General features: G+C 42.0%; 1 protein-coding gene across 3 annotated transcripts in view; it reads right to left on the bottom strand.

Moving 5' to 3' along the window:
- The window catches only part of ATXN7L1 (ataxin 7 like 1), a 287,619-nt gene that overhangs the window by 166,761 nt on the left and 96,307 nt on the right, over window positions 1-24,551 (bottom strand). For all 3 annotated transcript variants that reach the window (XM_023737059.1, XM_004382608.2, XM_004382610.2), the window contains exon 3: window positions 19,800-19,904. In XM_023737059.1, coding sequence (XP_023592827.1) covers window positions 19,800-19,904 — 105 coding nt within the window. The remainder of the gene's footprint in view (window positions 1-19,799; window positions 19,905-24,551) is intronic.

The following is a 24,551-nucleotide window of genomic DNA, read 5'->3' as shown; positions in this document are numbered from 1 at the left end:
TCGCCCACTAGGCTCAGCAAGCCTTATGGAGACCTTTGGAATTAAAGTGATCCTAAACCCAGACCACTTCAAAGAGACCATTTCGTCTGGTATCTGCTGTTCTGTGAAGAATCAACTAACTAATCCTGACTTAGAGCCTAAGCCCCAATGTTCCTGGTGGAATTTTATTCTCCAAGGCCTTGCTCTTCAAAGTGTGGTCTATGGACCAATAGCATCAGCATCACTTGGGACTAGTTTGGAAATGCTGCCGTACTGAATCAGAATCTGGTTTCAACAGGATTCCCCAGGTGATTCATATACAAATTAATGCATTTAATACACATTAAAGTTTGACGATCAAAAGATAGGTGTGGTGCGATTAATTTGTGTGTGGTCTTTCTAGTCATGGTCTTGTAACTCCCACCCAGGTGACTGGGCAGGACTGTATGATAGGGTAATTGTGGCCCACCAAGGGGACTGGTCAGTTTTGCCTTAATAGAGAGTCAATTCCAGAGCAGAGAAGAGGATTCTACCACCACCAAGCAAGAACAGACAGGAGCCAGCACGTCCTTTGGACCTGGGATGCCTGTGCTGAGAAGCTCCTGGAAGCAGGAGACCAAGGGAGAGAGGGCAAGCTATAACCCTGAAGATGGTGAGAAGCAGTGGCAGGAGAGATCCAACGGCAGAGACCCCGCAGAAGGAGACGGCGTGGTAGGCTTCCTGGCCCACAGAGAGAGAAAGCTGAGTGCTTCTGGGCAGAGGCCTAGGGCCAGGAACGAGGTGTGCCTGCAAGCACGGCTGGGAAGAGGCTGTCCTCATGGAGGAACTGTATCCTTGAGTGTTCCTGAGCCTGAATTGTAACCTGTTACTTCCCTAATAAACCCCATAATCGTGAGTATTGTCTGTGAGTTCTGTGTGGCTGTTGCAATGAATTATTGAGCCCAGTAGAGAAGTAAGAGTGTCATGGGAGGGACGGTTGGTGTCAGCATTAGTAACGATGGTGGAGAGAGGAGGCATGTCCGACCCCTGCCTCATAGGAATCAGTCTTGGGCTGTTATGGTTCTCCTTCTCCCTTGCGAAGTTAGAGGAGATCAGACATTGCCTCCATGCCGTTTTTACAAAAGGTAAACAGGTATTACCAGGGAGGAGTCCCTTGATTTTCTTACTGGAAATCATTACAAATGACAATATGATTTCTGAGAACAGGCCCTAACAGTTGTACCATCGGATTCGGAGTTCTCTTTTGTCCAATCCTACTTCGGAACATTGTCAGGGACTTGAGAGACTGATTTTTAATGAGCTGGGAATGAATGTATCACTCTAAACTGAGAGATTCATAAAAGCATCCCAGGGTGTAAAATGGAGTGAATTAGGAAAGAGTTCATGCTTTATAAATCAATCAGGGTGGCTTTAATTCCTTGTGAATCAGTAGGCTGAGAATGCACTACCAGTGTTTTGGGCAATGATTTCAATCTTTGTTGTAATTACTAGTTGAACTCAAGTGAGTAAAGTATACAAAACTCTTTGTGTCCTTTGAGAAGATAGAGATCCTGGATAACTTTAGTTTTTATTAAGAAAAAATTATAGTTAAGTATGCATGTTAAAAACTTAGTGTAACCACTAAAATAACAGAAATAAAATCTGTAGTGGCCAAGGTAGCAGAGGAAAAAAAAAGGAGAATTAAGGAAACTTTGCTAACCTAATGGAAGGCAGGAAGGAGAACAATAAAGCAAATGAAAAACAAGGTAAACAGAAACACAAATTGAAAGATAGAAATACGTCCAACTATATACACTCTCTCCTCACTTATCGGCATGGTTAGTTTCCAAAGACCAGGTCATTATGTGAAATCGGTGTTATGCGAAAATAGAGGACGACAACATCATTCATAACTGCCAAACCACTGAGAATCGTGTCCCAGCCAAGTTGACACACAACCTTAATCATCACAGCCAGCGTTATTCTCGCCTCAAACCTCGGTGTTTATTACTGTGAAACGTACATCGTTAATATGCAAATTAGTCAGATAATATATTTTTTTACTATTGTCGTAAATGCGCAATGTCAGATAAAGAAACAGTCAATAATTGAGGAGAAGGTGTAAAGTAATCACAATAAATGTAAATGGATAAAACTCACCTATTAAAAGACACTATCAGATTGGACTTTTAAAAAAGCCAGCTATATACTGCTTATAAGAGAACCACCTAAAACAAATGACACAAAAAAGTTGAAAATAAAAGATCAGAAAGAGATATACAAGGCAAATACATACTGACCAAAAGAAAATTGGGTAGCAGTGTTAATCAGATAAAATAGAACCTAAGGCAAAAGCATTAGTAGGGATGAAGAAGCCACCACTAAAAAGACATGATAGTCATAATCTTATATGCACCCAACAGCACAGCCTCAAAATTGTTAAGCAAAACCTGTCAGTCACAAGAGAGGCAGACACACTCACAACCGTAATAGGAGATTTAAAACCCCCTTCTCAGAGACTGGAGCTCTGGTGGCACAGTGGTTAACACTATGGCTGCTAACCAAAAGGTTGGCAGTTTGAATCCACCAGCCGCTCCTTGGAAACCCTCTGGAGCAGTTCTACTGTCCTATAGGGTCGCTATGAGTTGGAATTGACTCAACAGCAGCAGATTTTTTTTTTTCCCCTCAGAGATTACAAAGCAGACAAAAAATCGTGAGGACTAAACAAAATAATGAATAAAACCCTGCACACAAAGAGAGATTATACAAATTTTCAATCACACCAGACATTTACAAAAACTGGTAACACACTAACTAATCATAAAGGAAGTGTCATAAGTTATAAATGGGTAACTTACAGCCAACATTCTTCAATGACTATAAATTAAACTAGAAATAAAAAAAAAAAATCGTAAAGCCCCTCCCTTATGTTTGAAAACTAAAAAACCACACTCCTAAATTACCACTTGACAGCAGTGTGATTTTTTTCCCTATGTGTGGCCTAGTTGCTATGGGACCAGGATAATTTACATGTCATTTATCAAGGGTATCTCAAGAAACAGGAAACTCCCCAGACCATTATAGCTTCATTATTTTGTACTTCTAAATAAATTCTATACTGAAAGGAAGGTGAAGCACCTAACTCTCAAAAGAAAAGAAGAGATGTGGCTGGATTAATTATGACCACATTGTACACAGCACTGGAAACTGCTATTGGCTCATTCCCCAGCCTGTGCCCTGTTCTGCCACTCTATACCATCTCTTCCTGCTTGCCAACGTAGCCTTGAGAAAAACTGCTTGTTGGATGAAGAAATTGTCCTTGAAGTGCTCCTGGCCCTTGGAAAAAGGTGCTGTTAAATTGATGTGGCATCTTACAATTAATGGCGTCCTGGAATGGGGGAAATACTGCACTTAACTGTCTGTATGGGACCTTCTTTATGCTCTTTCACAGGGCCAAGCACTTCTGAAAAATGAGTGGGGAGCGCTGCATATAGAAAATAGAAAAGTTCACGTGTCCCAAGGGGTTGACAGCACCAACACCTATAGAAATGTCCCTAAACAAAACCAATACCAGACCACTGGTCCCTCCCCCTAGAATGTACTGCCAGCCCAAAATAATTCCAGTGGTGGCTGAGTAATTAAACATATTAAAATGAAAAATGCAATCTGAAAAGGATGGAACACAGGATCATGATAGTATTGATCAAATCACACTGAAGATAGGTCTACAAGTTCTGTAAGGGGCAGGGTGGTGGTAACTGGACAATAAAAAGATAAAAGAGATGACCGCAGCTCTTCAACCTATGCAACGGGATCCCTGTAGCAGTCGAAGCAGCCTGGTGGTTTCCTGGCTCACAAACATTACAAGCCACAGAATGAGGTAGCTCTCAGAGGCACCCCCTCCTCCTCTAGGTCTCCCTGCTGGTCTCCCAGCCCCTCTGTACACCACCACCATTGCCACCACTCACCCTTGAAGCACAGCTGAGGGAAAGGTTTGTTGTGAGGACTGGAGATTACTCATCACCAAATCCTAGGGATTCATGGGGTGAATGTCACAAGTTGTAAGTATATGACAGTGGTAGCTGAGAAAGTGGTAGAAGCATTTAAAAAGAGTCCCTTTCTAGCCCCCACCTCCTTATACACACTGGTAAAAGTAATTAACACGTACTCAGAGATAGCGCTGTCATCAGGATGACACCCCAGAGCTGACAGTAATGCAGGTAACTGAGTTAGGGGTGTGTCAGGGCCGGTGTCAACACAATCTTTTTATTAATGGAGACCTACATGGTAGTGATCCTGTACGAGGCAGGTACTTGATTAAGAGGGTTACATACGAGGTAGGGGCAGCCATTTATAGAGACGGGCAGAAAACAACATCCACAACACACTTATCTTAGACAAATGTATCTCTGGAAAACTCTTGCAAATTTGAAGAAATAATTTAGGGGGAGAAAAGCAAAGTAACTATGATGTTAATAAATAAATAAATAAATAAGCAGATGAATGAATGAACGCATAAATAACAGGATTAGTCAGAAACCAAAGCTTAGACAGAAATCTGTAGTTCCAGTATTCTAAAACAAAGAATACAGTTGACTTCTCTGGAAAAAAATTATTATTCATCACATGTGAAGTGGGATTCATCACAGTGCAATCATTTACTTACTCTTTCTCCATTTATTCCCCCCAATTTACATTTTACCCTGGACCTATTTATTTCCCAAGTGTCTCATATGCAGCATTCCCCAATTTGCACTCATTTTTCAGAAATGTTTGGCCCTGTGAAAGCACAGACAAAAGGTCCTACACAAACTGTTAACTGCAGTATTTCCTCCATTCCAGGTTGCCATTAATTGTAAGAAGCCACACCAAAAGAGCTCTTTGAAGTGTTAAAAAGTGAAGATGTCACTTTAAGGACTAAGGTGCACCTGACCCAAGCCATGGTGTTTTCAACCGTCTTATATGCATGTGAAAGCTGGATGATGAACAAAAAAGACAGAAGAAGAATTGATGCTTTTGAATTATGGGGTTGGAGAAGAATACTGAATATACCATGGACTGCCAGAAGAACCAACAAATCTGTCTTGGAAGAAGTACAGCCAGAATGCTTATTAGAAGTGAGGATGGCGAGACTTCATCTCACATACTTTGGACATGTTATCAGGAGGGATCAGTCCCTGGAGAAGGACACCGTACTTGGCAGAGGGTCAGCGAAAAAGAGGAAGACTCTCAACCAGATGGATTGACACAGTGGCTGCAACGATGGGCTCAAACATAACGATGACTGTGAGGATGGTGCAGGACCGGGCAGTGTTTCGTTCTGTCGTACATGGGGTCTCTATGAGTCGGAATGGACTCGATGGCACCTAACAACAACAACACTTTTGGAGGTAATGCTCAGTGACCCAGGACAAAGCACCAAGAATCAGCTCCTGACAGGACACTCCAGGGGTCCTTCCAAACTGGTGTTAAAGGAAAACTGTGATGGTGGAGTTGCAGCTTCCAAGGGAGTTAGGCTCTACTGACAGTGTGTGAGGTGAAAATTATATATAATAAAAACAAAAAAAACCCCTACCCAGTTGCTGTCGAGTTGATTCTGACTCATGACAACCCCACGTGTGTCAGAATAGAACTGTGCTACACAGGGTTTTCAGTGGCTGATTTTTAAGAAGTAGATTGCCAGGTCTTTCTTCCGAGATGCCTCTGGGTAGACTCAAAACTCCAACTTTTTTGGTTAGCAGCCAAGTGTTAACCATTTACCTCACTCAGGGACTCCTGTATTATCAAAACCACCCTTGAAAATGCTTTCACTTTATAAAGTACAGTACACATGGTTTGGGGGATAGTGGGCTTTCTCCATGGCTAGTTTCTCCTCCAGGGGTGGAAAAGATCTTTGTTTCTCTGCTTGAACACCTGATGAAGGGGTGGGCTTATGTCTGGGGCCATGTTGTTACGGGGGAAAAAGTATATTATTATTATTGCTCAGTGCATATGGTTGGATTTGCCTACGGCTGAATTCAAATAAGTGAAGAGTAATGAGACTCCAAAGTGAAATAGATGCGTTTTTGTTTTTTACTCCAAGATCTTAGTGATTTTAATAGGCTAACAGCTACAATGACTCTCCAAGGAGGGGAATCTGGCATGCAGTCCTTCCCAAGGGTATGTGTCCGCCCAAACGCCTGCTCTCAGAGTACTGATTCACTATCCCAGGGAAGGAGCACTGTTTGAGAAATGCTGCTGTACTTAATGCTTAGGATGGGGAGAACTGCAAAATGACCTTTTGAATCAGCATTGGTAACATTTCTTTACTCTGATTTAGAGAAAGCTATGATTGTTACCCTAGTTTTCCTCGGTTGATACAGCTCTAAGGAATGGAATGGAGTAGCTTTGGCAGAGAGGACATGCCAGATGAGTCATAAGCCAGGGGGTCATGTCACAGTGACAACCCCCCAGAAATCAGCTGTGGTCAGGGATCAAAGCAGCAGCCTCACAAGCACTCAGAGAGGAAGGGATGTTTTCCCCCTGCCTCAGCCTTTCCAACTGCATCTGAACAGAGATGGTAATTCTCTTTCAAGAAGCAGTATCTTCTAAATGAATGTACTTGCTTGCATGTGGAATTTGGCTTATTCACAACTGGCAAGATAATTTCCCTTCCTGCTTGCTTCCTCCCTCTTTCCTTCCAAGATTCATTTTTTAAAAAGTACACTTAGCATCAACTTTACATGCAGCATTCACTGTTAACTCAGGAAATATAATGGTGAGCACAACAGGGTTTCTGGCTCCGTGAAACTCCAGTCTGGGGGTGTGTGTGTGTGTGTGTGTGTGTGTGTGTGTGTGTGTGTGTGTGTGTGTGTGTGTGTGTGTGTGTGTGTGTGTGTGTGTGTTGAAAGAGAGAGAGAAGGGGATGGATAAGTAAATAAGCATTTGCCATAGCTATGATATATGCTAATTTTGCAAAAGTTGAGGGTGCCGAGAACATACGAATTTAGGGTTGGAAGAGCCCTTCCTTCTACCTGTCATTTGTCCAACCCAAACATTTCTGAACATCTATAAAAGGCAACGGGGGACAGTAGTGATTCAGTGTAGAATTATCGCCTTCCATGTGGGAGACCCAGGTTCGATTCCTGGCTAATGCACTTCATGTGCAGCCACCACCTGTCTGTCAGTGGAGGTTTGCATGTTGCTATGATGCTGAACAGGTTTTAGCGGAGCTGCCAAACTAAGAAGGACTAGGAAGAAAGGCCTGGCAATATACTCCTGAAATCAGCCAATAAATCTCTGTGGATCATAAGAGGGGACAATGCAGGACTGAGTAGTTTTAATTCCATTGTGAACGGTTGGGAGCTGACCTGACAGCAGTTAACAACAATATCACCACAAAGCAGGAAATCTGCTCCATGGTGGGATACAGGAATGAACAAGGCACAGTCCTAGGCCTCAGGACTTACTATCTAATGTTCACTGATAACTCCACTGCACAGTGATCAGTGCAACAGGACACAAGGATGTAGGGTGCAGAGGTTGCCGCTAATAATTTGGTCTGACAGCAGCTGAGCTGGGCACAAAACACTAAGGGAAAACACTCAGGGCACTGCCAGCCTAAAAGGAGGTCTGTTAGTGGTGTAAAAATGAAGTTACCTGCACTTGGGAAAAATCCCAAGTCACACCTAAAATGGCTATTGTCAGTGTCAACAACAACCTTCAGATGACCAACCCAGTGACTCCTCTGCTCTCCTTTCACTCAACCTCTTGCCATTGGCCATGGTTGACAAATGCTTTCTTCTCTTGGCTTCCATGTTATCATACTCTGCTGGTTTTCCTGCCAAATCACTGGCCACTTCCCTTCTCCCTAATTCTAAATGTTGACTCCTCCCTTTTCCAATCCAATCCACGAGCAAATTCTGTCAGCTATATTTCCAAAATGGATCTCGAGTCGATCCTTTTCTCTCCATCTCCACTGCCACATGGTCTGCTACCACTAGCTATTTCATTAGCCCTCTCATAGTTTCCACAACAGCCAGAGTGAGCTTCTAAAAACATAAACCAGAGCATGTCTTTCTCTCCCTCAAAGTCCTCCAGTGTTTTCCCATCTCACTCAGAATGAAATCCAAACTCCTGACTCTGGTCTGCAAAGCTCTGCAGTTCTGGCCCCTGTCTGCCTCTCAGAAGCCTCACACATGCCTCACCTGTTTTTGTTCTTGCTGTGCTCTCTGTTGGAACACTTTTGTGCCAGCTCTTCATACAGCTTGATGGTGTATCTGTTTACATTAGTTAACCCACCAGATCACGCACGTTAAGAAGGCCATGCCCTAATCTGTCTTGTTCACCAATGTATCTGCAGCACTAGAACAATGCCTGGCCTATAGTAGGTGCTCAATAAATATGTTTCACATAAATGAATGAATCAAAGCCATGTAACTCTAAAGAAGGTCATTCTAAGCAATTCAGCCTTCAAGAAATAGGCTTTGATGAGGTTTAAAGTAGCCCCCCCCCCACTTAAAACTGAATCCAGTTATCTTAAGGTTATGAAGATCCTATTAAGCTATCTTTAAATTTGAGCTGAGCCACTACATCTGCTGAGTGTCTATTTGCAACATTTCTACCCAACTCATGGAAACATGTGAAAGAGTGGACTTCATCGAGTATGGAGGAAATGACCTGCTGCTTGTGGGTTTCATGGGTCTGCTCATTTGTTGGGAATAAACAAGAAACTGCAGGCAGAACTGATGTGGGAACCCAGGTAGTACCCACGCCACTGCTTCTATGAGCTTCGTGCTTTTCACTTTCTGATATTTAAACATTTCTTTCAGATGCTGTGGCTAAGGTTTTAAACACATTGACTATTACGGGTGTATCCCTCTCCTTCCCCTTCCTTCAAAATTGTGCCCAAGTTCTTCACCTATGCCAATAAGCAGACAAGATCAGTGGTGTAGGTCAGAAAGGTGAGAAAGAGAAAGGAAGCTCACCTGTCCCTGCCTGTCATTTGCCCTCCAGCATCCTATGGGAGATGAAAACTCTCTGCATTGAAGTTTAGTTATGGTATTGCAGGGAGTTTGAGATCCAAAGCATTCCACCAGAAGAGAGGTTAAAAGCGCTCTGGATTCAGACTTAGGTTGGAATTCTGGTTCTGCCACTTATTATCTGCCTGATCTTGAAAGAATTTCTTGAATACTCTGAGTTTCTCTTTCCTCCGGTGTGAGATGGGGATAATAGAACTATAGCACCTTAGGGTGGCAAGAGGATTAAATAATGTGTAAAAATGCTTAACACATAGTAAGTAGTCAAGAATTGTGTTGACTTTATTATTGTTGTTTTCATTATTATTATCTTCCATTAGCAGACTAAAAATAAAAGTCAGGGTTTGGGATCAGGTCAACCTGCTAGGTTCTGGACCCAGCATTTGCTGTAATTGGAGCTGTAGCAAATTCACAATAGAAAAATCTGAAGTGGAGCAAAAAGTAGTCCTTTTTAGGTGTAGATTCTCTCAGTGTAATGCTTCATTCAAGTTATAACTGTTTGCTAATCAGCCAGTCCTTCATTTCTTTCCTTAGGACCTATCATATGACACACACTTCACTAGGGATTATAGTGTCCCTGGGTGGTGCAAATGGTTAACGTGCTTGGCTGCTAACTGAAAGGTTTGAGGTTCAAATCCACCCAAGGCACCTCAGAAGAAAGGCCTGGTGATCTACTTCTAAAAAATCAGCCATTGAAAACCCTATGGAACACAGTGCTACTCTGACACACAGGGGGTAACATTAGTTGGAATCAACTCAATGGCAACTGGTTTTATGGAAAGATAAGAAGAAACAGGAGACACTGTTTCTGTTCACAGGAGCCCAAAAGACACGTCAATCCAGGAGTTAATTCTGGATCTGGGCTATACTCACCATTCATCAAATTAAAGTAAAAGAAACAAAAAGCCCACTAAAAAAGTTTGCATAGATTCACACGTTCTTGCCAAGTCTTATTAATTAACGCTGTCAGACTTGACAAAGAATAGTGTGATGAGACCAATTTCCTTTATTTTATACTTCCCTGGTATAAAAAAATCTAGTCGCATAAAAGATAATAATAACAACAACCAAAAACTAATCGCAACAAACAAACCCAATGTAATTGATAAACAACAAAAACAAAAACCCAAGCCCTGCACTGTGGCAATCAACACCCTCAGAAACTAAGACCTGGCTGGATAATTAGTTAGTGATGATACCCCAGGAAGCCCAGGGGGCACTGACATCAGGAGGGACTAACTTTCTCCAGGGATCAGAAACACAAATGGTTTGTTTCCTCCTCAACAAGAGGTCACGTGGAGATAGACAAAATAAAAAGAACAGTGGCAGGTAACCCTGGAACTTTATTAACAGGCTCCCATGTGCAGCACAGCGGAACTCTGCTGCTCTCGGCATCCAGCCAATACCAGTATCAGGATGTACAGGACGCGCCATGCCTCGCTCCAGGAGTGAGTCGCCGTTACTCATTTATTTTGCAGCTCAGCCTCTCTGCTTTAGCTTACAGTTCATTAAATTCTACCGCATCACCATCAACATGCAAAACAGCTACTTGAAGGGCATTCAATATATAATCAGAAAAGGGACTCAAAAAGGCTAGCAGAGACAGAGAAAAAAAATTTAATCCTCTCTTGTCCATTGAATGACATCTAGGTTCTCTGGTTCTAAAGCACTTTTTTTAGTAGCAGTGACATCCACGGATTAACTCTGTCTGATAGTGGGGGGATGGGCTGTATGATTCTCTGCTTAGAGGGCGAGGACCAAATGTGGCTGAACAATTTCAAAGGCTATGTGTACACAGATGTACCATTTATTATTTTTTTTAATTAAAAAAGATTCTATTAAAAAAGTTTTGAGGTGGAAAGGACTGTAACTTTATGGACATATCCTGTTTTATGCTTTGCACATGACTGTGATGAGAAAGGGTCCTCTGTGGAAGCTGAAGTGGTCAATCTTATAGTTGTCGATGCAATGTGCCCGTGCACACACACATTTTAATTTGGAAGAAATTTTAAATAAGAATTGCACAGAATATAGTATGACAAATGGGGCATGTTATATTTTACGGCAGAGGTTTTCAGCTGGGGGCAATTTTGTCCCCTTGGGGACATTGGCGATGTCTGTGAACGTTTTGGGTTGTCATGACTGGGGTGAGGAGGGGGAGTGGTGGTGGTGGTGGGAGGAGGTGGTAGTGCTACTGACATCTAGTGGGTAGAGGCCAGGGATGCTGCTGGACACCCTCCACAACACAGAATCACCCTGCCCAAAATGCTCATAGTGCTGCTGTTGAGAAATTCTGATTTACAATAATTAGTAATGGAAATACATCAGAAGAACAGAAAATAAAAATCATACTCCTTTCATTTAGGCAAATCATACAATTTCATAACTCCTTGACCCAATTAAAAACTACAACTTGACTCTACCCATTATTTTTCTCTTTAATTACAATATTCCAAATTGATTAAGAATATACAATTACTAAAAGTAATAAAAATATATTTTCCATTGTAGGCATCTTGTACCTCCTTGTTTTGAGTTTATATACATGCCTGTGCATACACATAGCACTGTCCTCCACCCTCTGCCCTGCCAACACACATACGTGTGTGTGCGCGCTCTCACACGGTTCTTTTTCGAAGATTGGCGACAGCCCTCTCTGGGTTGAGGCTAGGACCCACCACAGCACTGACACAATAGGAAGAGTCACAAGCATCTCCATTCCCACTCCACAGTAATCAAAGTAAAAATTCTTTGGACAAGATTTCACTAGATATCTTTCTACCTTAGCATTTGGTTAATGATAGCTTAATTTTTTTTTAAAAGCAAACTGTGTTCCACCCAAACTTTGTTAAATATTTTTCATATGCAAGTTCTTTAATTATCACAACAACCTTATGAGATAAACTATTATTTCTGTGTTAAGAAGAAGGAAATGGAGGCACAGAGAGGCGAAGCAGCCTGCCTAAGGTCACACAGCTAGTAAGTGGTAGAGCTGGAATTTAGATCTAAGCGGACTGAGCTGAGAGAGGTAACACTCACCACTGGGGTTTACTCTGGCTCTCACACCATGCCAATGTATCAGCCACAACTTGGGATGGACAGCTACTAGGGATAAGGGTGCCAGCTGAGTGGGGTCAGGGAGTAGGTGGGGCCTTTTCTTTCTCTGTTTCCATGTTTCTACAATGTATCAACTCATCTAATAAACTTTAGAAACAAACCAATCCCCTGAACCCCTAGATCTCCAGGGTACAGGTTTAACAAGCATCTAAAGGGCCCTTGGCATGGATTTAGGAAACAGATCCAAGGAAGCCAGCACACGTGGGTGGCACAGAACAGGCTTCCATAGGGCCTCCATCTCCACGCCAAGCAGAGGGTCTCCAGAGCAGAGGCTGCACCTGCTTTTGATGTCTGGGACACCAGCTTGGAGCACAACATCAGGAGCAGGAAGGAGTGCAGTCATCATTATCCCTGTGTGATGAGTTGTAAAGGACAAATGGAAATCAGCAGGGAATCCAGAGAGGCACTGGAGCACTGTGGCATTCCAAAGGAGTGGACATTGGGGCCTAATGTGAGTGTAAACCGATATTTGTAAAGCCAAGTCCTCAGGACTCCTGGCAAATGTAATCACAGTCAAGCTGACAATCCCTGCCTCCAAGAGTGTGGGAAGCTAAAGATGAATCACAGGCAAAAGTAGTAGGCTGACCTCAGAGTGTACCTCCCCTGAGACAGGGCAGAAACGAAGACAGGAAGCACTCGACTGAATTGATCTTCTCATTTTTCATAAGAAACATTCAACTTAATAAAAAATAGCCTCCTTTACTGACAATAATAGCTACCCTTTCTTTATTCCTTTACCATGAGGCAGGAAACTTTATTTCTACTCCTCACAGTAACTCTGCAAGCAGGAATTGTCATCCTTATTTTATAAATGAGGAAAATGGGGCTCAGAAAGGTCATGTAATTAGCCTAAGGGCACACAACTGGTAAATGTCAGAATCAGGATTCTAACCCAGGTCTGCTTGACTCCAAAATTTATGAGTATTCCATCATGGCATTCTACTTTTCATATCACCACTGAGCTCTGAAGTCCCCAGAAATGTGTGTGTGTGTATGTATGTGTGTGTGTATTTAATACACACACACACACACACACACACAGAGTTGAGACTAATTTTTTCGAATACTGTATTTGCGAATTTGCCTACTTGCTAAAATATATCTGTAACCTCCAAATCAATACTTGTGGTGCTTTTCCAGTCATTTGCAAACATGCTCATGTGCAGAGCAGTGTGCACCTTCCCAGCTGAGGCTGAACAAGGCTGGTCTGGTATTTGTGGGGACTAGTTCAAACAATGAGAATCGACTATACACACATGCAGACATACATGCACATACACGTGCACACACACACACATACACAAATACAGACATATACATACATGTATATATTTAACTTAACCAGTACACCGAGATCTTGAACGCTCCCCGTGCACTCATCTCTGCCTCAGTCTCTCTGTACAAGCTACCACCACCATATCATCCTTAAAATCTAGGAACCAAATCACAGGTGCCAAGGATAAGAACATTTCCAACAGAACATGTAGTCCAGCCCCCTGTCATTTAACAAGGTGACAAGCCCATGGTCTCAGGTCTCAGAGGCCGAGCTGGGATGTGACCTCAGCTGTGCTCACCCCTGGCAGTGTCCCTCCCACTGAACACAGCTGCTGCTTCCCAGGGCCAAGTCCAGTGATGAAGGCATTTCGTGGGGTGCAGGGAACACAAAGTTGAAAAGGTACATCCCAGGAGATGTGCAAAGACAATTCACAGAAAACTGAAGTGCACGTAGAAAAGTGGGAAGTAGCACAGAGAAGAGAGTTCTGTGGATATTCGGAGGGAAGATCGTTCCTACCCTGGGGGGCAGTGGGGAGAAGGGGAGAAGGAAATTAACCCATGCTCAGTGTATCTGCAGGCAGGTGCCTTACACCTGTCATTTCCCAACAACCGCAGATGACAGGCAGAGTCTCCATTTTATAGGCAAGGAAACTGAGGTGGAGAGAGAGGACATAACCTGCCCAAGGTCATGGAGTTGGTAGTGAAGCCATGTGAATTGGTTTATCTGCCCACATTCTGTCCACTACATCAACAAACTTCAAAAGCTGTTTTAGGAGCCTTGGTGGGTAGGGGGCAGAGGGAGGTCAGGAAAAGGCCAGGCGGATGGGGCTCGGGCTCCCACCCCAATTTCAACTCCAGGAGCTCTGCTTCCATACATATTTACAAATTGGGGACTACATAACATTTCATTTGAACAAAAGCTCTGCTGCTAACAAAATAGAGTTAGAAGCCCTGTCTTGTGATTATGCTACGTGGCAAGCATATGGGGTGGGCCTCAAGAGTATAGAAAGGGCAGGAGGGCCATGTAACCCTGCAGGGAGGCAGTGAAGGACAGTGGCTAAGCATGCAGGCTCCAGAGCAAAGCCGCCTATGATCAAAATCAGGTTCTACAGCTGCCTTGCTCTGAGACCTTGGGTGAGGCTCCAAACCTCCAAAATCTCAGCTTCTTCAACTTCTAAATGGGTATGATATTAGCACCTACTTTGTAAGGCTGGTGAGAGGATTACTAGCTCAAAGATATGGAAGGCATAGAGCACACTGCCTGGCACTTGTTGCTGGGTGCCATCAAGTCAATTCTGACTCCTGGTGACCCTATGTGACAGAACAGAACTGCCCCACAGGGTTTTCTAGGCTGTCATCTTTATGAGAGGTCTTTCTCCCACTGAGCCACTAGATGGGTTCTAGCCCTCAACATTTTGGTTAGCAGCTGAGTGCTCAACCATTTCACCACCGGGGCTCCTTGCGGGGCACTTAGTCAGCACTTAATAACTATTGGCTATTATTGACACTGTTATTGTTACAGGGAACGATGGCATTCTTATTAACTTATTGAAAATAGCAAGGTTAGTCAAAAGAAGTAAAACACAAACAAAAAAAATCATGAACCTACAGGAGGAGTTCTTAGGGAAACTGAAATGCTCCCTCCCCCTGAAGAGCTGCTATGTTCTGAGCTCTGCCTTGCTTTCTCCTGGCCTTGATCAATATGGATTTTGTGTCACTGAGATATGTGCCTGAAGGACCAGGGAGGCTTTGGTGCTTCAACTGCTGAGTTGCAGTTGTGTCCCCCATCACTGCTTGTCAGCTGGCTTAGCATGAAGCTCAACGGACACCGGGCTTCGGTGATGAGGCCAGTAACCCCCAACCCCCAAACTAACTTACTATCACTGCTTACAGCAGGTGGCCACAAAGCTCTCAGCTCTCCCTCTGAGCTCAGACTTGGTGGCTGCACCAAAAGGCCTAGGGTAGAGAGAAGCATGTGCAGTATCTGTGCCAAACCCTAGAGGCCCCCTTATGCTGGCTAGCTGGGGCCTTGCTCGTCAGCAGAATTCTACAGGACACAGTGGGGTCCTGGGCCTCTTTTGGGTTCCCTCCATCCAAGACTCCACCAATGAATGAAGTTCTCAGTGATGCTTTTGATGTCTTATGACAGAATATAAGCCCCAAGAGAGCCGAGATTTTTGTCTGTGTCGTTAATGCACATACTTGTGAGTGAATGAATGACAATGACGTTCAGGATGATCTAGCTTCTGTGTTTTCGCAAGATAAACAGAAGCAATTGGCCACGGAGCTCCTGTGGTTATTCCTTGAACAATGACCTGTAAGGGATCTTCTCACCACTGCTCAGCTTTTGATTCCTCCACCTGTCACCTCTGCTGGTAGCACAGCTGGTACCACAACTGGGCCTCTTACAGTTTCCTTTTGGAGAGGTTTGATCTTTTCTCTCTTCCTGGCAGAAGAGAGGGTCATTTGCTACAGAGCACTGAGCAAGAAGGTTAGCTCGTACAGAGTACACAACTTGCTCCTTTAATGCTCACTTTGCCAGAAACTAAAATGTTAATGTTAGAAGCACCCAGAAATCACCTCCTCATGGAAGAGTCCAGGAAACCAAGGCCCTGAGACATGAAGCAAGTAGCCCAAGGAGACAGAGCTGGCCACAGGCAGGGCAGGAGGCTTGGCCTCTGAACCAAGCACTTTTTTTTCCTTAAATAATATTTTATTATTGTGTTTTAGGTGTAAATTTACACAGAAAATTAGGTTCCCCTTTAACAATTTTTATACAAATTGTTCCATGCCATTGGTTACAATTTTTACAATGTGTCAGCATTCTCATCGTTATTTCCATTCTGTGTGTTCTGTTTCCACTGATCTAGCTTCTCCTCTCCACCTTGACTTCTCATCTTTGCTTTTGGGTAAATGTTGACTGTTTGGTCTCATGTAGTTTATTATTTAAGGGAGTACATTACTCACAAGTGATACTGTTTATTTTATAAGTCAATCTATTATCTGGCTGAAAGGTGACCTGCAGAAATAGCTTCAATTCCACGTTCAAAGGTTATCTTAGGCAGATAGTCTTGGGGGTTCCTCTATCTCTATCAGTCCAGTAGGTCTGGCGTTTTTTAGGAATTTGAGTTTTGTTCTACGTTTTTCTCCCATTCTGTCCGAGACCTTCTGTTGTGTCCCAGGTCAGAAGGGTCGGTAGTAGTAGCTGGGCACCATCTAGTTCTGGTCTCAGGTTATAAGAGGCTGTGGTTCCTGGGATCAGTTTCTTCTTTGAGCCTTTGATTTCCTTCATTCTCTTTTGCTCCATACGAGTAGTGACCAATACTTGTATCTTAGATAGTTGCTCACAAGCTTTCAAGATCTCAGATGCTACTCACCAAAATCAAATGTAGAATATTATCTTTGTGAACTGTTATGCCAACTGACTAAGCTGTCCCCTGAGACTATGGTCCCAAGCCTCTTAACCCAGTAAACCAATCCCGCAAGTTGTTTGGCTGTATCTAGAAGTCTCTGTGCCCCTTATGTGGCTTGTTACAACACCTTGGTATCCCAGGGGGATTGGTTCCAGGACCCCCGTGGATACCAAAATTCAAGGATGCTAAAATGCCTTATATAAAATGGTATGGTATTTGCATATAACCTCCAAACATCCTCCTGTATACTTTAAAACATCTCTAGATTACTTACAGTACCTAATTCAATGTAAACCTGTAACCAAACCCATTGCTGACTCATAGAGACCCTATAAGACAGAGTAGAGCTGCCCCAAAGGGTTTCGAAGGAGTGGCTGGTAGATTCAAACTGCTCACCTTTTGGTTAGCTGCCAAGCTCTTAACCACTGTGTCACCAGGGCTCCTAATACAATGTAATATAAATGCCATGTAAATAGTTGTTAATGCTTACACTTAACATTTAATGCTTTCTCAGTCTTTGCAAGCACTTTATCATGAACCAGAGAGACCATTTTTTTGCCCTTGTAGGGGCAGCACTAACACTTCCATGAATTTCAGCTTCTTTCTGCTTTATTATGAATGCTAGATTTGTTCTTATCGACCTTACGGCTCACTTCAGCAAACCACATGCCACTTTTCAAAAGATATAAGATTTTTATTTTCTTGTCTAGAGATAGCACTTTATGCTCCCTCTTAGCCTTTGAGGGATTGCTCTGACCACTCCGGCGCTTTTTAGGAGCCATTTTTTCACAGGAACAAAGGGTGCATACAACACAAATAGCGAAGTGAGGCAAACAATGCTCAAACGCGTGCTGGAGAGAGACTGAGGATCTGTGAAATGGTGGGAGGCTACAGCAGGGTATGCCTACATATCACTTCATTTGCGTGGCTCCAGTGCAGTGCTCGGTGCACAGCAAATTCAAGTTTTGCTTTTTCTAACTTTCTTTATTTTTTCTGAATATTTTTGATCAGCAGTTGGTTGAATCCGGGGATGCGGAACCCATGGATACATAGGGCCAACTGTATGTGGATATATATGCAGCACATAGAAATGTATATATATATATATATATATATATATATGCCTCAAGATACACCTATACATGCATGTGCATTTACTCGTGTCTTTCTATACACACATATATGCACTCATATGTACCTATGTAATCACATACGTTTTTTTGGTTGTTTTTTACTGTTGTTGCAAAATTGTATATATTAGAGCATTTACCGAAATTGACCCTTTTTCTCATGCACTTTTTAGTGTCTTTATTTATCTTGGTCAAGTTTTGCTGACTTCACCCATATTTGGTCTTGCCTTTCCCATCACCAAAAGTAACAAGTGTCTACTATCTAGAAAGTGATTCCACCTCCCTCTGCCTCCCAAGCTCTTTTTAGGATACTTTCTAGGGCCTTTTGTCTGCCTTGTGCAGGTCATAAAGTCTTGTACTAATGCACAGAAGTACCCCTTAAGCAAAATTCTCTTTCTACATATTATAAATACAAAACATACCTACAGTATATACACAGATAAAAAGAGCCCTGGAGGCACAGTGGCTAAACACTTGGCTGCTAACTGAAAGGTCAGCGGTTTGAACCCACCAGCTGCTCCGCTGAAGAAAAGACCTGGCAATCTGCTCCGGTAAAGATTATGGTCTAGAAAACCCTACAGGGCAGTTCTACTCTGTCCTATAGTGTTGCTATGAGTCGGAATCACATTGATGGCACCAAACAAGAACAATATACACAGATATAAGTCATATATATGTGTGTATGATTGGTACAGGTAGGATATATCATACATATTTATACATAAACACACATACACGTATTCATGGATGATATTAGTGTATGTGTGTGTATATATATACACACATACATATGTGAACTTTTCTATATTCTCAAATACATTTACTAAAGAACTTAGATAAGTTCAACTACCTTTATTTTATGCCTATTTTTTACAGAATAGTGATTCTTAACTGAAGGGGTGGTGGAAAGCCAGAAATTCTGAGTATGAGAAAGGGAGAACATGTGCAATTTGCAAAAGCATAGTCAATATTATAATTACTTCGATTTGTTTTAGGCACAATATTATCATGCTTTGAAACTTTAAATAACATTGAAGGAGGGCATGTGGGTTGTATGCTTATCAAAAGGGGGCATGGCTTAATAGAAAGGCTATAGAATACTGTTCTGCACTCACAGCATATTACAGCCGAAATGGCTTTGGAATCACGTGGTCCAACTCCTGTTAAAGATAAGAAAACTTCCACCCAGCGAGGTTAAGTGACTTTTTGTCTAAGGTCGAATGGCTGTTCACTGGTTCCTGAGGAAGTGGCCACATGGATTTTATCTGTTGAATGTTCACAGCACCTAGTACAAGGCTCTGCATTGAATGGGAGTCCAGGAATTGCTGTTGACCAACTAAAGGGAATATGTTACGCCAAGGAGGTTAAGACATATAGGGAAGCAAGTTCCCAAACATGCCTGAGTCCTTTAACAAGGAGGACATGTGAAAAAAGAGAAGCTGAACCCGGGGTTTTCACTATAAGGCATTCCCCGGCTCCAGCCCTCCTCTGTGTAAATCTGGGAGACTCCATGCTGGCCTTCTCTCCCGGAAGGGGTGGGGGACATCAGTGTGCAGGAGTGATTCCTCAAGCCACGGCTCTCCCCTCCCCTCCGTCCTCTGCAGAGGCCACCACCAGGTTGGGAGGATGGTTTCAGTCTAGTTCCATCTACCTAAACAAGTTGCAGGTTTTCTCTCATTCATTCTGAGAGGACCAAGCAGCTCAACAGAAGGACTAGAACTCCTCAAATAGTTACCCTGTGAGCAGAGGCAGTAGCTCCACGAACAGTCTGCTCACAGTCTGTGCTAAGACAGACACAGAGCCAGACCCTGCTGAGAGCCAATCAAGAGGCGACTCTCCCAGGAACGGCGGCTGCAAATGTGTCCACCCGGAGGCAGGAGTCCACTTACCGCAGTGCGACTGGAACACCTGTGGCTTGATGACCTGGTTACAGGCACTGCATACTACGAGATAGAAGTCGTCATGTGCTGGGTAATGGCCAAATAAGTGCATATCTGTGGGGGAAATGAAAACAATTTTTTTTTTTGAAAGAGCAATTAAGTCTCAGAAGGTGTACAGTTTCCTCTTAGAATTTCTTCAAGCACAGTTTTTCAAACAAGACACACAGAAATGCAATAACCTTTACTAAGGGGAATACAGCTTGTCATAACTCTCAGAAGCAATTGACTCAAAGAATCCCTCCTCACTTCCCTCTTGGAAAGGAACTACTACTACTGTAGATGTAGTTAGCGGTGTGTGTGTGTGGAGGGGGGAGCTTCTCTGAGTCATGTGCTATATGGGGAAATACCGTGTTCTGAGAAAGCCCAGTATAGCTGGGATCCAATGAGGCTCTATCTATTTCAGGATGGGGGGGACTCCCCCAAACCCATTCCTACTTAAGCAGAGGTCTCTTAGGTGAGGGAGAATGGTGAGGGAGTTGTGGCCAGAATGAGAAGTCATCTTGACCTCAGAGGTCAGCTGGGTTTCCCCATCACCTAAGGGAGATGCCAAGGCAAAAGGAACCTCTGCACAAGTGGCTTATTTGCTACCATCATTATCCATTACTCACTTGGTAAATGTTTACCTATTTGTCTACTATGGGTCAGGCATTGTGCTAGGTGTTGGGGTTAATTGGTCAAAAAGAATGAAGTTTCTGCTCTCCTGGAGCTTATGGTAGCAGAAGAGAGAAACATTAAACAGATAAATTATACAAGCAATGATTTGGTTGTAATTTGTGGCAAGTACTAAGGAGATAAATGGGGTTTTATAAGAGCATGGGACAGGTGGGCCTAATCTAGTCTGAGGGGCTGGAGAAGGCTTCCCTTAGTAGGGAGCATTTCAGATGAGACCTAAAAAAGAAGTAGGGGTTAAAGAAACAAAGGTCCAGGGGAGGAAGGAGGAAAGTTCAAGGGTCACAAAGGGAACCCCGTTCGCCTGAGAAACCACTTGGCTAAAACATAAGAATAAGAAGAGAGTGTTAGCGGGTAAGGCCGAGGAGAGCCCAGAACCCACAAGCCTTGTAGACCAAGGTAAGGATTTTCAACCTAATTTTAAGGGTAAAGGGAAGCTCCAACAGAGAGCTGGGGTGGCAATCTTAATATCAGACAAAGTAGACTTTAAGACAAAATCTGTCAGAAGAGATAAAGATGAACATTATATAGTGATAAAAGGATCAATTAATCAGAAGATTTAACCATCATAATTATATATGCACCCAACATTGGGGGACCTAAATATATAAATCAAACACTGATAGAATTGAAGGGAGAAATAGAGAATACTACAGTTAATAGTTGGAGACTTCAATACACCACTTTCAATATTGGACAGAACATCTAGAAAGAAGATCAACAAGGAAACAAAGGATCTGAATGACAGTATAAACCAACTAGACTTAACAGTCATATATAGCACAATCCATGCCAAAACAGAACAATATACACTCTACTTTAGTGCACATGAATCATTATCCAGGATAGACCACATTTTAGGTCACAAAGCAAATCTTGATAAGTTTAAAAAGATTGAAATCATACAAATTATTTTCTCTCACCACAATGGAGTGAAGCTAGAAATCAATAACAGAAAAAAATCCTGGGAAATACACAAACATATGGAAATTTTAACAATACACTATTAAACTACCAATGAGTCAAGCAAGAAATCACAAATTTCTGAGAGTCAAATGAAAATGAAAGCACAACATACCAAAACTTATGGGATGCAGCAAAGGCAGTACTCAGTGGGAAAAACTTACAGCAATAAATGCCTACATAAAAAAGAAGAAAGATCTCAAATTAACAGCCTAACTCAACAACTCCAGGAACTGGAAAGAGAAGAACAAACCGAGCCTAAACCTATCTGAAGAAGGGAAATAACAAATATCAGAGCAGAAATAAATAAAACAAAAAACAAAAACAATAGAGGGAATTAACAAAGCTAGAAGTTGGTTCTCTGAAAAGATTGATAAAATTGACAAACCTTTAGCTAGATAGACAAAGAAAAGAAAACATGTAAACAACCAAAATAAGAAATGAAAGAGGAGACATTACAACTGACCCTACAGAAATAGAATTATGACAGAATATTATGAACAACTGTATGGCAACAAATTCGATAACCTAGATGAAATGGACAAATTCTTAGAAGCATACAACCTACCCAGACTGACTCAAGAGGAAACAGAAAGTTTCAACAGACCTATAATAAGTCAAGAAATTGAATCAGTGATCAAATACTTCCCAACAAAAAAAAGTCCTGGACTAGATGGCTTCACTGGGGAATTTTATGAAATATTTAGAGAAGAATTGACACCAGTACTGTTTAAACTCTTCCAAAAGAGAAAGAATACCCCCTAATTCATTCCATGAAGCAAACATAACCCTGATACCCAAACGAGACAAAGACACCACAAGAAAAGAAAACTACGAGCCAATATCTCTTATGAAATGCAAAAATCCTCAACAAAATACTAGTGAATAGAATCCAAAAGCATATTAAGACTCATACACCATGACCAACTGGGATTAATTCCAGGAATGCAGGGATAGTTCAGCATTAGAAAATCAATCAACGTAATACACCACATCAATGGTGTATTGTCATCTCTATGGATGCAGAAAAGGCATTTGATAAAATCCAACACCCTTTCTTGATGAAACACTAAAGAAGACTGGAATAGAAGAGAAATTCCTAAATATAATTCAGGGCATATATGAAAAGCCAACAGCAAACATTATACTTAATGGAGAAAGACTGACAGCTTTCCCCTTGAAATCAGGAACAAGACAATGGTGCCCACTCTCACCACTTCTATTTAATATTGTGTTACAGGTACTAGCCACAGCAATAAGACAAGAAAAAGAAATAAAAGGTATCCAGATCAGAAAAGCAAGTAAAATTCTCTCTATTCACAGATGTATGATCCTATATATAAAAAATCCCAAAGAGTCCACAAAAAAACTTCTAGAGCCAATAGAGGAATTCAGCAGGTCAACAAACAAAAATCCGTTGGGTTTCTATATACCAGCAATGAGAAATCTGAAAGGAAAAGTAGGGAAACAATTTCTTTTACAATAGCATCTAAGAGAATAAAATACCTAGGAATAAGTCTAACCAGGGACGTGAAGTACTTACACAATGAAAACTATAAAACACTGCTGAAAGAGATTAAAGAACACTTAAATAAATGGAAAGATAGTCCATGTTCATGGACTGAAAGCCTTAATATTGTTAAGATGTCAATACTACCCAAAGTGATCTACAGACTGTATGCAATGCCAATCAAAATTACAACAGCAGTCTTTACAGGAGCAGAAAAACCAATCCTCAACTTTATATAGAATGGCAAGAGACCCAGAATAGCTAAAACAATGCTGAAAGAGAAGAACAAAGTAGGACTTACACTTCCTGACTTTAAAATATACTATACAGCTACAATAATCAAAACAGCCTGGTACTGGTATAACAATGGACACACAGAGACCAATGGAATAGAATTGAGAGTCCAGAAATAAACTCACACATTTTTAGTCAACTGATTTTGACAAGGGTGCTAAGTCCATTCAATGGGGAAAGAAGACTCTCTTCAATAAAAGGTGCTGGGAAAATTGGATTTCCACATGCAGAAAAATGAAATAGGATCCATGCTTCACTCCATACATAAAAACAAATTCAAAATGGATTAAGGATATAAACGTGCAAACTAAACCCATAAAATTCTTAGAAGAACATGCAGGGACAATGCTGTGAGATCTAGCTTTCAACAATGGAGTATAACAAAAGCACAAATAGCAAAAGACAAAATAAATAAATGGGACCACATAAAAATTAAAAATTTCTGTTCATCAAAAGAATTTACCAAAACAGTGAAAAGACAAGCTACCGACTGGGAGAATATCTTAGGACACCATATATCCAACAAGAATCTAATAACCAAAATATATATAAAACTTTGACAACTTAACAACAAAAAGACAAATAACTCAGTCATGTTGCTGTTGTTGTTTGGCGCTGTCAAGTCCATTCCAACTCATAGCGACCCTACGTACAACAGAACAAAACACCGCCTGGTTCTGCACTATCCTCACAATTGTTGTTATGCTTGAGCCCACTGTTGCAGCCACTGTGTCAACCACCTCGTTGAGGGTCTTCCTCTTTTTTACTGACCCTCTACTCTACCAAGCATGACGTCCTTCTCTAGGGACTGATCTCTCCTGATAACATGTCCAAAGTATGTGAGGCAAAGCCATCCTCACTTCTAATGAGTTTTATGGCTGTACTTCTTCCAAGACAGATTTGTTTGCTCTTCTGGCAGTCCATGGTATACTCAATATTCTTCTCCAACACCATAATTCAAAGGGAGCAATTCTTCTTTAGTCCTCCTTATTCACTGTCCAGCTTTCACATGCATATGAGGTGACTGAAAAGACCATGGCTTGGGTCAGGTGCACCTTAGTCCTCAAAGTGACATCTTTGCCTCTTAATACTTTAAAGAGGTCTTTGCAGCAGATCTGCCCAATGCAATGCATCATTTGATTCCTTGACTGCTGCTTCCATGGGTGTTGATTGTGGATTCAAGTAAAATGAAATCCTTGACAACTTCAATCTTTTCTCCATTTATCATGATGTTGCTTATTGGTCCAGTTGTGAGGATTTTTGCT

This window comes from Trichechus manatus, unplaced genomic scaffold, assembly GCF_000243295.1.
Source record: "Trichechus manatus latirostris isolate Lorelei unplaced genomic scaffold, TriManLat1.0 scaffold00096, whole genome shotgun sequence".
Lineage (NCBI taxonomy): Eukaryota > Metazoa > Chordata > Mammalia > Sirenia > Trichechidae > Trichechus > Trichechus manatus.
The sequence above is the reverse complement of the archived record's forward strand: the minus strand, read 5'-3'. Positions and strand labels throughout refer to the sequence as shown.